Source organism: Drosophila erecta, unplaced genomic scaffold, assembly GCF_003286155.1.
Source record: "Drosophila erecta strain 14021-0224.00,06,07 unplaced genomic scaffold, DereRS2 tig00000000-arrow-pilon, whole genome shotgun sequence".
NCBI classification, from domain to species: domain Eukaryota; kingdom Metazoa; phylum Arthropoda; class Insecta; order Diptera; family Drosophilidae; genus Drosophila; species Drosophila erecta.
The window spans coordinates 2,901,610-2,917,131 of NW_020825194.1; the positions used below are offsets into that span (position 1 = coordinate 2,901,610).

The following is a 15,522-nucleotide window of genomic DNA, read 5'->3' on the forward strand; positions in this document are numbered from 1 at the left end:
ACAAGTGGTTGACATGACCCACACACACACACACACACACACCAGCACAAGCAGACACACACACAGAGAGATAACCACCCATCCGTATTGTAACATGTGCATTTGTTTAAGTATGTGTAAGCCTGTTTATTCAAATGTATTGCATTTATTTCCGCTCGTGTTGTGCTTCTGTTTTGTTAGCAATTTTCGAAATGCTTTTAAAATATTCATGGGTATCAAATGTTTGATACAAACAAATGCATATATGTATGGAGGGGAGACTTAATCCGACTAACTGCCGAATTGGTTTTGCGTGTAAGCCCACGTACGTATGCCCTGAAAAATCGTTTCGATCTCCGCTTTAATATTTATATGATAAATTTGTACACATCCACGGGCAATGGCCAATTAATCACCGCATTCATGGGCTCCCTAGCCCAGTTATATATAACCAGAAAATTTGATTGATCGAGCGGGCTGTCGTGTAATTAGCACACACACACACACGCTGACCTCCTGACAGCTCGCTGGTAATTGCGTAATGAAAATTAATAGATTTATGACCCGCCAAAGCTCAAAAGAGCGCTTTAAAAGTGACTGACACTGCTCGTCCCTGTGCTTCTATGCGCATCTCGATTTGTATCTGTATTTGTATCCGTATCTGTATGTGTATGTGTATCTGTATCTGTATCTGAGGGATTCCCTTTGACAGGCGACGGCCGTAAAAGCGGGAAACAAAAGCAAAACTCGCAGCCGCCGGGGAACCCTTCGTCGGGATCCTTTTATTGCCCCGAAAAGTGTATGACAAATGCGTGCCACCAATGCCATGGCATCCGCATCCGCATCCCAATCCTGCTCCTCCTCATTCCCATTCCCATCCGCATTCTCCACGGTCGTAAAAAGTGCGACGCCTCCATTGTTAATCTCCACTCACGGCATCGCTTCTGTTTGGCTTTTGTTTTATTGTCGCACTTATTTTTATTTGCACATCGGGCGATGATGCCATGCAGCTCTCAGCTTGATTAAATTATAAAAATTGTATTATGATGGAAGTCAGTGCCCAAAGGCGATTTCGGATTCGGATTTCGTTTTCAATGCGGCTTTAACACGCTGCCACCGCAGCAAAATTTAAAAAATCTGATATTCGACTCCTGGCGTGTCCAAAGTAATGTTGAACTCTTTAAACTGCTCTCAGCTTGCTTCTTGTTGTTGTTAATTTTTAATAAATTGAAAGGGGGGGATAAAAATGAACTGGGTGTCCTTTTGTGCCGAGACCCTTTGTAGGGTTAAGACCGGATGGACTGGAAACCAAGCACTTGGCAGCGGGTCAAAAACTCTACATCTATCTATCCATCGAGTGTGGCTGTGTAAAGGGAAGGGTAAAGGAATGGGGGGGAAGTTGGCCTGGTATTTGGGTCAGACTGCAGCTGGTGCATCTTGGCCTTCGCACGCACACTGCTAGTTGAAATTTAATTTAAAACTTTCCATCCTCGGCCCAAAAATAAATGTGCCATGTCCAGGCCATGTGTTGCTGCTCCTTGGCTGCTGGGTGCGCTCCTTGTTTTTACTTGGTATCAAATTGTTTTGCAACTTGCATAATAACTCACTGGGCATCCAAAGGCAAACAATAATGAACGACTGTAGCAGAAATTAAAATGTCTTTAGAGGAAACGGAGAGCTGCAGCTCGGTCAAGGAGCTACGGACTTTGCTGCCGGCTGCAATTGATTAAAATTCTCGGCAATGAACTGCAAATAGAACGGATTCCTCAGAATCCTGGCATTTCCAGCCCCCTGCGGCTGTGGCTGATGGAAAAATGCAACTTTTCTGTTCTTTGTTGGCTGCCGCTTCCTGCCAAAGGTGTTTTGAAGCCGAGTAACCACGCTCCAATCTGCAGAGTGCTTCCTTTGAGTCGACCTTTCTCGCACTTTGTAATTACTTCGTTTAATTAATTTAAGGTCGCATCAAAGTGTTTTCGCCACACAATGGCATCAAAGCAAACCATCGTCACTTTCTCGAAAAAATCAGCTACTAGTGCTAAGCGCTTTAAGAGCCTAATAAACTCGGTGATGAGCTTAATAAGCCAAACAGCACCCACGTTAATACTGCGAGGCGCCGGTCAACCGGAAGCGGAAATCGTCCCCAGCAAGCGGAAGTGCTTTTTTATTTATTATTTGCCTCTCCAAGTATTCTTCAAGCCCCCAGAAGAGAGAAGCGAGCGAAGGCTAAGCTGCTGTCGGCCAGAAATTGGATTTATCTGCTTCGTTAGTAAATTGGTTGTGATAGGCGCGACATCACGAACTGCTCTTGGCCAAGCCGGCCTTATCCTTTGGCCGTCTGCAATAACGCCAGGCTGGGCCTCTTGCCAACCAGCTGCAATGGCAATTGGGCCCACTAAAGTCGGCCTGCACAGTGGCCAAAACTGGGGAAAGTGATTGGCGTTTGCTGCAATTTGCTAGTGATTTATGAGACCGTCGAGAAAAGTAAAGGTACTTAAAAGATTCAAATGGAAAATACATATAGGAAGCAAAAACTAGATATTGTTTAATTGGTTTGGAAACCATAAATAATGTAATCCAAATGGTTTCTTCCAAATCCGTTCCTACTCTGTGCAATCGCATAATCCAGAGACAACTTTAAGTGAACCAAAACTTTTTACTCTTTTTCGGCATTTTTTGCCATTTTCCCCGGTTTGGGGGCTTCAAGTCGGTCAACGTTTTTTCCCACACAGTGGCGGAATGATTTTTATGCGAATTTCATTACAGTTAGTGGCTGTTGGACTCTTAAAGCTCTGCGCCTGCTTGGGGCAAGTTTATTCATTATTGACTTTCCGCCCGACGTCCAACGCCGAAATAAATGCTTAAATAAGCCAGCGGCGTTTCAATTTCGGCAAAGTTTAGCTTGGTCGCCCATCCTTTGGCGTACCCGCGGCGATTTCCAGGGTCCTTGGACAGGATGCGACACTGAGTCCGTGATTCTGGCACATTTTTTATTACCATTTCCATTTGGTGTTTATAATTTGTGTAGCAAATTAAGCGACAGCAATGGTGACATTCATGCGCGCAACGCAACTAATTTCGCCGTCCAGATGGGGAATCGCTCATTTGGCGGCGACCACGATAATGATGATGATGATGAACTGCCCGCAGGCAGCTGATTTATGGGCAACACAGATGGGAGGGCATAGAGCACTCGAAGAAATAGTGTTGAAGTTGGCAATTATTTGGCCATAATATAGGTCAAGAAACTCACTGACTGAGTGCAGTGGCATGCGATCTAATATTCCGCTTAGTTATGTATGCAAGCATTAATGATTATTCAAAATTAAATGGGATTTTTGCAAGTGCAGCTCAGTAGTTGCAGGAATGAGTAGGCAGCAAGCAAAAACAAAACAAGCCATGTGGAGGGCCACCATTCGGTTGCATGGATTAATGAGCCACAGCGGCGACCACATTGCGATTTTCGGAGCCTGGCACTCTGTGGATTATGTTGACTTTCTGCAGACAATGCCGCTGGAGCTGCAGGACGGGCAGGACGAGCCGGAGACGAAGGACGAAGGACGAAAGACGAGCCCAGCATCATCGCAGGATGTGCGCCCCGTTTCCTCCATCCTTCGCCTCCCAGCTTCTGTCTGTGAGCTTGGCTCCGGACTCTGGACTCCGGACTGCGGACTGGTGGCAAAAATTAAATTATGACAGCAAATGAACAGCCGCTGGTGGGGCCGAGGACGAGCTGGCCGGAAATGCTGGGCCGCAGGCAACCTGGCTAATAATGAAATACATGAATTTTTTAGACAATAATCGCTGCAGCTTAGCCGGGATTATAATGGGCCCATGATGATGTCCAAGGAATACAAAGGGAGTCCCGGCTGAGTTGCCAGTTTGCGTTTTGCTCTTAAAGTCGCACAGGTCTGAAGGCAGAACTAAATGAAATATACATATATTGTGATTCCATTATTTTTCCATTAAACTCCCAGGCGACTGCATTTTTAATCATCAGTATTTACAAATGTAAGTTTGATTGTCTAATCAATTATTGTTGTTTACACAACTCATTGCCGTTCGGTTGGAAATGTTGCCTAAATAAACATTAAATGCAATTAAATTGCTTAATGACCCACATTGAGGGAATTATATTTGCTTTTTCGAGCGGCAAATGTCCCGAAACTTTGTTAAAGATTTACGACCTGCATAAATTTCATAATTTCCCAATGGCTTAATTGTCTCTTTGCCCAGGACAATTGTAATGAAAGTTTAATTTCCGTTTGTTTGGTGCCATAATGGAATATTTTTAAGCTGCCATAGGTTGATGAAAACAGACATGTTTAGCTTGCACACTATTGTTGTTTGGGGCCCACTGCTGTTGGTAAGCGAATTACTTGCTCCAAAAAATCTCAGTTACTAGCGCAAGCATAGTGTTTCGTCCACTGAAACCCAAATTTAATTAAACTTGTAACTAAATTATTTCGATATGCAAGGCAAGCCACTAGGACGGCGATAACGACACTGCCGAGAACAGAAAATGCAGCAAAATAAAGTCTGCAGCAACTTTGACAAAAGCCAGCGTGGTAGAAAATTTGTGTAAAAAGCGTAAAATATTATTTGCAATTTTCGCCGGGGAAAAACAAAACAAAGGAGTTTCCCCATCGCCCTGGCCGAGAATTTGGTTCATTTTTTTTTATAAATATGCACATTGCTGAAATAGTTTTCATTGGTTTTGACTGCATTATTATTTTCCAATATTTTTCGCTTTCACATCTGCTTTTTATTTTTGACTACAAATCATTCAAACACGCTATATTGATTTAAATATACATATATGCATATTCAGCTGCATATTCCGCATTTGCCGTTTTGATTTTTAATTGAATTCCCTGGCATAGTTGAGCGCCCAGCCGTAGTTTCAGTAAATGTCGAAGCAAACAAGCAGAAATCGAGTCCACTCGGCGTATACGTAATATCGGATTTCAAGTACGCCGATCGCTTGATTGGTTCTCTTCTGATTCAGATGTTTCCCCAGCAATGCAACGTGGCGAATAATCAAATTCGATTCGTAGAACCTGGCTTTGAACTCGGCAAGCTGCTAATTGATATGTATGTGTCGTTTTCCATGGCTCCCGCTACAGTTTGGCCCTGGGCCGCGAGAAGCCCCGCTGACATTTTTCCATTAATTGAAAATGCCAATGACCAGGCAACAAAGCAGCCTCAAATTGCCATCCGTATTGTGCTGCAAAATCCACAGCTCCTGCACATATGGGCATTGTATTATTTTGTGGGCGCCCTGTCCGCATAAATTATGAAAAGGCCCCGATTCTGGCATATTTTGATGACATGCATGGCATGTCCGTGCCGAGGGAACAATTTTCTATTTTCGGTTTCCTCTATTTCATATCCCTTTTTTTTTTTTTGTCGTTTTTCGTAAAGTCAAATATCCCGCATTATTTACCATGTACTCGTTGCTGTGGCAAACCAAACAAATGTCAAAGCAGTGCTTGTTTGCACTTTTAGTTTGTCAATGCGAATGGATTTGGCATTTCTGTTTCCTTGTTTGCTTGTCGATGTGCAAAGCAAGCTGTAAGTTATTTTAGCACACTTATAGAGAGCTCTATCAGCAGTGGGGAATCGCAAATAAAAACTAAGTTATCAGCTTGAATTACTAGAATTTAATTACTTTAAAAGGAGTTATAGAAAATTAATCAACATAATGGCTGTGACACCTATGTATCTATCCGAAGGTCTGATGACACTCTGGTTTTTAAATCAGGTCACCGCAGCGAAAGGCTTATTTATTTGAAAATCCATTTTCCAAATTACACGCTTCGCGCTCACTTTTCTTTACTTAATTATACACTAATTATAATGTGCATAAAATGCTATAAAAGAGTGAAAATATATTCTGACATTGGCGGTTGTTTGTATTGCATAATGGAAGCAGGTGAAAACTCGATGCATTTTTTGATTGAACGTGTTTTTTGGCCGGGCAGAGAATTTCACGCCCCTGTATATTTTATAATGATTAAAAATTGTTGTCATAAAGCTGCGCCCTCGAATCGCTCAAAAAACGCCCAATGGCCACACATTTTCGAGACTTTTTATTTATTTTTTATTGAATATTTTATAGCCGTAAGGCAACGGCTGGTTGGTTGGTTGGTTTGTTGATTTATAGTTAGTGAGACTGTAAAACGTGTGGAACAGGCAGGATTTAAGCACTTCGGGTGCTCTTAAAGTTATTAAAGGATATGCAGAAGTAACTCTTATCCTCCGGCGGCCACTCTATGTAATTCTTAAACAATTTCTTCTGCTATATTGCAGTTTCGTTTGCCGGAGCCAGGATAGCAAAAACTAATTTAGAAAATTGTTTTTAGACTCTGTTGCTCGTTCGCTTCGCTTGGCTTTCGCCTTTGCCTCTAACTTTGCCCCGGGCAAAAGGGAATGTTCTAGAGGGCCCGAATGAATCTAATAAAGAAATTACTCCAGACAGGATAGCCGTCAAGGACGTCGCCCACACCAAATAAAATCTCTGCCATTTCGCCCCTCGATGTCGCCAATGAGCTGAATATCAAGTGCGTGCCTCGAATCGGGGGAGTCCTAAATCGCTGTTTGCTCTTAGCCAGAACATGAATAATTTAAAAACAAAGGCGAACCGATTTGCGACGCGCGCCCAGTACGCTTCGCCCATGTAATTGCAGATGTGTGAAAAGGATCGGGCTTCAGCCGGCAAAAAGGACCTTCTAGTCCTAGGGCTAATAGCCGGTGACAAAGGCAGCGCCATTCAAGCATTCAATTCGCCAATTGCGCCTAATGCTCGACTACTCCCAAATGGCCAGGAGACAATGTGTCTGGTCTCCGGGGAAAACAGCCAGGTAACTCGCGCACACGTGTCTCCGTTGTAGGCACAATAAATATGTTCTGATGGCCAAAATTGCCGAGTCAACTTATTCGTATGCTCGGGATATCGAAACAGTTGTCTGACTTATTCATGGCGGCTCTCCGCCACCATTGTTTTTATTGGTTAGCCATTAAGTTTATGTTGTACTGATGCGACAGTTCTCTGGGCACTCGGAGAAAATGGGAGATGTTCCCGGGCATATTCTATCCAGAAAAAGTTCAAGTAAGAGCTATGTGCTTGTACTTTAGGCGATTCATTCCTAGGAGTTTGGGAAGTCATAAGCCTTCACCAGGCTATCACTTGAATCATGTAGCCATGTTTGAGCTGGAAACTTGCCCGATGCTGACCAATTTGCTGATAGCTTTCAGCAGGAAGAGCCTTTGTTCGGTTGGCTTTGCGTCTGAAACAATCTGGGTGGCAGCGTTTATGCCAACAATTAGCTGCATCCAGCTGCAGTTACACGCCCACTTAAGCCAGTTGCATGGAAAAGTGTTAGATGGTAGATGGTAGATGGCAGCAGAGGAAAGTAGACCAAGTGCACTCCGTTTTGTTCGAAGCGCGCTTTGTTTTGTGTCGCCGGGACTTTAATTGCGAAAACATTTTCAAAAGTTTTTCATAAATTTCTCGCACTTAACCGAAAGTACATAATGCAAACAAAAGTAAAGTAAAAGTGTGTGCTACTTACACAGCTTATTTTCTGTGTGTTGCAGTGGCAGTGGCAGTTGCAGTTGCAGCATCAAACTTCGCTGCAATGGCGGCAATGCACATCAATAAAACGAAAATTGCTGCAGAATGGTGCACAATTGTCCTGGGAACTGAAAGGCGTTGGAATCCGTATATGTGTATGTTTCTGTTCCTGTATATCTGTGTGCGTGTGTGTGTGATTGTGGGTGGCTAAGGGGCGTGGCAGGCTGCTGCAATCGTTGTTGCTTCTGCTTATGCTGCTGCTGCAGTGAAAACAATCGAAATTATAGCAAACAAGCGCGTAAACTTTTCGCTTTCATGGTCGGATATATCTATATATGAATGTGTGCGTGTGTCCTGCAGTTTTATTGCTGCTCTGTTGCAGTTGCGGCTGAAGGCAGACATTAAAATGCCTGACAAAAAGCGGCGCCAACTGGCAACCTAATGCCAGCGCACACACACACTTGCATTTGTAATTGGGACTCGCTTTTTGAGTGTGTGTGCGTGTGACAGTGATGCCTAAATCATAAATATGCATGTATTATATGTATTAAAGTTTTAATTCGCTTGACGGTTGCTTACAGGATTTAACAGAAAGGCCGCTCCAAATAGGTATTATATAGATTTTCCTTGAGCATTCTGTCTTTTTAACAACCCAGAATGATCCCCAAATAAACGAATCCTTTTGGAGAAACACATCCAGTAGTCATCACTAGCTCATGCGGTAGCTTTTTATGTTAGCGCCTGTTTTTCCAACCGTTTTTTATTGCAGCTCTTGATGACGAGCGAACTGCGCTCATTTGCGTGCAAATGTTCGAAGCACACTTTTTGGGGCCGTGAAAAAATGTGTGTCAACAAAAGTTTTGGTTTTCCAGTTGCAGCGCATTGTGTCCGCTTTCACTGTTCTCCAGTTGTTGCCACTATTGCCATTCCGTGCTGCTCTGTGACCGAATCTAATGGCTCTGGAGGGAAAGTCGGAAAAGCAGGAAAATTCGGGCAGACAGGACAGACAAAACCTGCCTGCAATTAGAGACTCCGGTTGAAAGTTGGGAATAGGAATAGGAATATGTGCAGAGCAACCCTTTTTTCGGCAGTTGCGGCAAATAACTAGTTATGCTGCCATAATTAAATGTAAATTATCGCCATGTGTGCAAAACTGCTGCCGTGTTTACTTATTTATTTGGCAGTTAATTAGTTCGGTATGTGTGTCCAAAATCTGGTGACTTTGCCTGTTCTGTTGCGCACTACAAACCACGTACAAGAAATGTAATTATTTTCATTACATCAACTATGCAGACAAACACACACAAACACCCAAGGAAAAGGCAACAATTACACAGGAAAAAAAACATGGTGTTGACATTTCCAATACAAAAAGCCAGAGTGCGGGGCCTTTGTTTATTTTTGACATTGACGCCCCTCATTAATGTAAACGACGTCGACTGCTGGCATAAAAAGGCGACCTTCTGTAATTATAATTAATACAAAAAGAGCATGATCCCGCTGTCCCACCATTTGCCATGTCAATGAGTCGCGTTGGCCCGAAACCAATACAGGAAACGAAGGAGGTCCTGCGGCCCAAGAAGGGGGCCACATAATGCGGACAGGACTCCCGCACAAATTGCGTCTTTCGCGGCATTAAAAATTCCATTAGCTGCAAACTGCCCGCCTTAATTAGAGCCGCAAACAAAAACTGATAGAAATTTTGATCGCAGCCCCATCCGCGCACAGTACACACAGTACATTTTTGCAGGACTTACCGAAGATTCGTCCTGCCCGCGAGGCAGGCAAGGTGGCCAAAACCAGGAGCAGCACAAAGCCAGGAATGATGAGCCCTCGATGATTTCCGTATGTGGCCGATATGCGCAGCGTCATTTTGTTTGATGCGATTTGGAAGTGGTTTTTATGTTTTCCGTATCTTCTATGTTTTAATCTAAAGCAATTTTTGCGGTGGTTTGCGTTACGGTTTCTTTTTGTTTTTTTGAATTTCGTAGGATTGCGGTTGTAGTTTTCTGCCCTTGGGTTTTTCAAAATCAATTTACATTTATTTTTTTCCAATGCCAATTAAACTTTGTTTGCGTTATGAACTTTTGCGTTTTTTAGTTATTCACGTTTTATTCGGTTTTGTTTTTATTTTTTGTTTGCACCGATTTTGGCTTTAGGTGATCATTTTGAACGAGCTGCAAATACGAGTGAGAGAAAAATGTTAATTAAATTTTTGGGTAAACAGAAGCACTTTCGATTCGGTTGCAATTGATTTGGCCTTGCAATACGATGGAGTATATGTGCAGAGAATATTTTTTATCTTTTTTTGGGAAAACCATCAAACTATTTATAGTCCTATAATTTTTCAAACCTTCTCTGCATAGCTCAGCATCTTTATTTTGCGGCTTCTTTTAGCGAAAACCCTTCTCATTTGCAAGGTTTTTTGATTCTAACAGGACTCTTTTTCAATTTTCAGTTTAGGGGACTTTTACGGTCTCCTAAAATCCGGACAGACACACTATCCCTTTCGTTTTAGTTTTTGCGGCTGCGAAATTAACTAAAGATGTCAGTGCGGAACAGCAGGGAGTATAAAGTCCGCGGATGCATGTGTGTGTGTTCCTGCATACGTGTGTGTGTGTGTGATAAAGTTTATATGCTGAAAATGAATTTGGCATTTTTACAACAAGCGGGAACGGCGCTCTCGGAAGTCTGACAGCATAAAATGGAGTGAAATCTCTGCTGGTGGTGTGCAGTCAACTAATGTGGCCAGAAGTGGAGCTGGTGGTGGTGGTGGTGGTGTTGCAAGCGAGTGGTGCAACTCAGTGGGTGGCTGTAAAAGTGGGTGCCTCTCAGTAAAAGTGAAATGCGCCGGAGGCGGGCTGCACATTTAATGCGGCAACAGTTACAACATGTGGCAGCAAATGGCGATTGCTGTTGGCCCAAACAACTTGGCTTTTGACTATAAAAATGGCAAGAGAGAGATAGACACAGAGAGAGAGAGAGAGGTCGAGAGAATAAGCTGCCACGCCCCCTCCTTGCCGCTACGCCCCTTTTTAACTTTGGCAGCAGCTCGTGCAGCACCAACAAAAACAATGCCAACAACGCCACGCAACGCAACCCGCCGCACATTGCACATGACGTAAATGTTGTGGTTGCTTTTAAAAACTTTGTTTTAATGTGTTTGCTGCAGGCTGCAAGTTTATTTTTTGTTGACCCCCCTACCCCTTACCCCTCCCCGCTCCCACTCGGTGTTGACGTTAAAATTTAAAGTTCAAATTTGTAACTTTCACGGCAAGTTTCAGTGAAAACACAGCGCTCTGCAGACGGCAAATCGTTTTAAGCCTCAGGCGTTCTTACTCATTTCACTCCACAGATTTTGGCCTTTTCTCTGCTTTAACACAGGCACATTTTAATTTTCAACCGGCTGAGCTGCTCTCCGGTATTATTTCCATTTTATAAACACTGTTGTGATTGGGGAAAAAATCAAAAGGAGTGCTGGTAAAATATTACACACGCCGCACCTGGTAATTGAAGTTATTTTCCATATTACACACCCTGCAAAAACTCGTTGACTTTTTCACAGACACCACAGTGTGTGTATGAATATTCGTACACAAAAACGCGGTTTGTGCAAATAAGTTTTTCACGAAAGCGCCGCTATTGTTGCTCGGTTTTCGTGGCCAGGAAACGGCATTAACGCCAGTTTGTTTGAGCTCACTTTAAAAAGAAAACAACATTAAAGCGGTGACTCTTTTTTGTTTAGCGCAAATATTGATCCTGCTTGAGAATCTGGCAAAATCTGGATTAAAAGCTGCGGTTAATATATGATGAACTTGTTCCTGAACTGCTCTAATTGGAGCATTTGATGCAATATATAATTTGTAATAGCTAGTTTTCAAAACGAAACCGCAAGCTGAATGTGTTTCTAACGCGGTAAATACAGTTGTAGTTGTACAGTTGATGGAACACGCAAATACCTTTGAAAGCACTCGTAATTTGTTTTGGTACTGCTGTTGTTGATGGCCCTATTAATCGCTATTATTTGTTCTCGGCCGAATTGGGCTTGTGTAATTCCTCGAAAGAGTGGACTTCTAATGAAGACATGCCACTGAGAAGCCCATTAATAGTCGCGGCTAGACGACCTCAAATAGCCAACGCCTTACGCTAAGCACCTTAACGACAATTGCCCCCTGGAAAAGCATTTTCATCTCCGGTGGCAGTTCGTCAGTGGTCGTCGCTCAACAAGTTTCACCCGCCCGTGCGTCCGGAAAATGGAAAAGCGGAGTGGCCTGCACCCAACCACCCGAATCCAGCTGGTAATGACCGGTTGTGGATTGCAGAGTGGCGCAATGTGCCCGGTGGCAATTAAAGTGCCTCGGAACTTGTACTTCCACTTGTACTTGTGTTGTTGAGCAACATTTTCTCAATTTTCCACATAATTCCAAACGCAGTGCAGCGCCGTCCAGTCTCGGCCACCCCGTTCTTTTTGACCATTAGTAGTCCGCTTTGGGTCCGCAGGTCCGCAGACAGTTCCGAGCCGCTTTCATGCCCGAATGCCCCAAGCACAGGCGGTGAGGAGCGTTAAGTAGCTGGATGTCAGTAGCCGATTTGCAGTTATGACAGCCCCACTTCCACCTCCACCTCCAACTGCACTGCTGCTCCCCATTTCGGGACGAACTTTAAATTAAACAGCAGCACAGGCAAAAAGAAGTTGGGACTTCCAGCACAGAGAGAAAATGTGCCATCCAAATGGATCAATGTTACACAAATATGTGCCGGAATGTGTGACAGCCTTTCACAATGGCTCATACAAATTTGATTATTCTAGCACTCGTTTGTAGTCCTATTTTTAAGCACAGGAATGCCATTTTGTTCCATGTCACATACACCTCCATTTCCCCTCTCGCAGAGATTTATGTACATTGGGAAAAAGCGACAAAATTCACAAAATTTTTAAAAATTATAACAAATAATTTAAGTTTTTAAAGTATACAACTATTCGTCTTTGTATGCATTTCATTACTTCAAATTCATAATTCTCTTGTTCCTTATTTCTTTTTTTTTCAATGGGACCGCGAATATTTGAAGTATGTAACGAAATCACAAGGTTTTAAAAACTCCGATTGTTTTTTACAAAACTAAAAACATGACAGTGATTTGCAATTAAAATAGGTGCTTTTTTCTGTGTATACAAAAAAGGGCGTCAGTGAAGAGCGAAAAAATATGGCACTGCATTTGGCATGAGGCACGAGGCACGGGGCATGCGGCATGCAGCATGCACCACGAGGCAGGCAACAAGCAGCCTGGGAATTGCCGGAGTAGAATCATACAAAATATGCAGGGAACGGCGGCAAAAGCAGCAACATCAGCTGCAAACAGCAGAGCAACAGAAGTTGTAATTTACAGCTTATTTACGTTGGAATAAAAAATGAATTAAGACAACGAACCAGCAGCATGACAGCAGCTTCCTCCCGGGCAACTCGCAAAGGTAAATGCATAAATAAATCAGGCAAAGTCCAGCAGTGAAAAAAAGTGCAAAATGTGGAAAAAAGTGAGATGGAATGCGGGGGAGTGCAGCGAAAGTTGGGGAGCGGGTAAATGCAGAACTATAATTAAATGCTTTGACATGAAAGAAAAGCAGTCAGCTAAATGCGAGTGCTGGAACTTGGTTAATTAGCACGGCCAGAGGTGTCGCGAATGTCCTCGCAGGACTCAAACTTCGAACATGCAGATTGAGTCAGCCTTAACTCAAGCAATCAAGATGTAGGTCCTGCAAAAACACTTGTCAAGTGAGCGCAATAACGTGCAACTTGCAGCTGTATGCATCTGTACCGGCTCACATAGATGGGGATTATAATGCCAGACGGTTCACAATGGGTGTGCAAAAGCAGAGAGAAAATAGAAGTAGAAATAGAAATAGAAATAACAACTGCAGCGGTAGAGGCTTAAGTGCAACTGCAGTGGCTGTGTGACTCAAGTGTTGCCACAAAGGGGTGGAACCACCCAGCGACAACAAGTTGCACGCCGTTGCTGCAAGTGCAGCTGCAATTGTTGCCGCATTATAAATTGCAGAGCTGCAACAATGAAATTATTACACGACGAGCAGTTGAGCTATCCAGCGGAATTTATCACATGCCAGCCACATACGCCTAATCATCTTGTAAGCATTACTGTAAAGCATCGGTAAAAAGGACACTCGACTAATTCGGTTTAGATGCCCGGGCTGCTGGCTGAATTTATATTATTATTTGCTGATGTTTGCAATTTGGGCACGTGCAGCAAATTCTAAAATAGTCGAACGTGTGCCACACCACTGGAGCCAAAAATCCGGCTCCACCAAAAGGTTAAGCACACAAACACTCTCGTTTTTGGACGTTTTCCCGTTTTCTTTTTTTATTTATTTTTTTGCAAGGGGTTCGAAGGAGCAAGGACCATTTTTGCGCTCCGCTGGCTGTGTTGACAAACACATTTTTTGAGTGGGGCCAACATAATGCGAAAGTGAAGTAAAGCTGCTGCCGAAATCAGCGCAAATTTAGTGGCAAAGCAAATAAATTTATTTTAGTTTTTCCCAGCCATTGTTGTTTACTTTATTTCATTTTCATTTCATCTTTGCTGAAGTCGCTGGCTGGCTTTTATTGCCCCAACAAATGGCAGTCGTGGAATTAAGAAAAGTGGCGCAAAAAGGGTTCTCTTTGGCTTGGTGTTTGTTCAATGGCACATACAGTCGATCGGGCGGCCCTTTGTTTGGTCCACCCCAAAAACCCCAACTCCCTGCGAATCCTAACAATAATGTCGGCTATTAGCGGCAGGGCATGACCGACCGAATCCCGGGTCAGCAGTTTAAAATAAAACTTTGCGCCAGAAAGGGTCTTAATTTTGGCTCGAAATGCCAAACCAATTTCTGGGCCAGAACAGACCGACTAACCAACCGCCCACGACACTCACTAATTAAACTAATTAACTGAGATGGTCGAGGGATAAGTTGGCCAAAACGTCGCTTCAAGACGCAAATTGAAAGGGAAATCGCTTAGCAAAGTGGGTCAACACAAATCCAGAAGTCCGCCCCAAAATGCAAAATATGCTGCACACTCGTGGAATTTTCAGCCAGTTTTCATTCAGTTGCCTCGATTTGAAATCGTTTATTTATGCTTATGGGCCACCAAGTCTGGGGATAACCACCTTTTGCTATGTTTTATTTTCCGCAGCTCACGACCTTCTTCTATCAGTTAGTGGTTTATCCTCGAGATCGTCGGTATTTGGGATCCTGCCTCCCGAATCCAAACACACGAACACAAATAAAAACTTAACACGGAACTGGACAGCGAGTGCCGCATTTTACTTTTGATTTTCTCTCAACGCTTTAACAACATGCATGCTTATTATTCTGGCATTCACTTGAGCTATTCGCCAAATTTTCAATCACTTTTCGTGGCCCGTTTCGGCTCTGGCCGCTTTGGCTGAGATACATTCAGCGTCAGGATAAACGCGCACACACGCGACGCGAACGCACGAAGTCCGGCAGCGCCAGCGGACACATCCTTACGAGCGCACAACAAACACGAAACTGAGCCGCTTCGTTTTTGCGCAAATAAATTCCCAGCTGAAAGGCAGAAGCCGCCGTTGCTGCTGCCACTGCCACTGCCGTTGCCGTTGCCGTTGCCGTTGCACCACCACACCGCCCGGAAAACCCCTCTATAAGGTCGGTGGTTCGTGGCCGACTTCGGGTTTCCAGCAGCTACCCACCACACACACGGCCGTTCTCCGAGCTTCTTTGCGAGCTGTTCAGTGTGTGCTGTTGCCTAGATTTGTGCGCGGGTGGACGCCTCGGCTGTCGTCCTGCCGAGAGCGAAAGGACTCTCTCTCACTCGCTCTCTCGGAGAGCGCGTGTTCCACTTTCAACTCCGAAACTCACCATGGCACTCCGAATAAAACTTATCCTTATCACTGATAAGAGACGCGCTCTTTGGCGGACACGACCTGCTCAAATC

General features: G+C 43.8%; 1 protein-coding gene across 2 annotated transcripts in view; it reads right to left on the reverse strand.

Annotated features, from left to right (window-relative positions):
* Nucleotides 1-15,210, reverse strand: part of LOC6554771 (tyrosine-protein phosphatase 99A) — a 124,446-nt gene extending 109,236 nt beyond the window's left edge. Inside the window, exons 1-2 of one of the 2 annotated variants that reach the window (XM_026976185.1) lie at nt 14,714-15,210; nt 9,310-9,729 (exon numbers count right to left, since the gene is read on the reverse strand). In XM_026976185.1, the coding sequence (XP_026831986.1) occupies nt 9,310-9,424 (115 nt within the window). In that variant the 5' untranslated portion in view covers nt 9,425-9,729; nt 14,714-15,210. The remainder of the gene's footprint in view (nt 1-9,309; nt 9,730-14,713) is intronic. The other variant, XM_001981321.3, reaches the window with a different exon arrangement.
* Nucleotides 15,211-15,522: the final 312 nt, after the last annotated feature.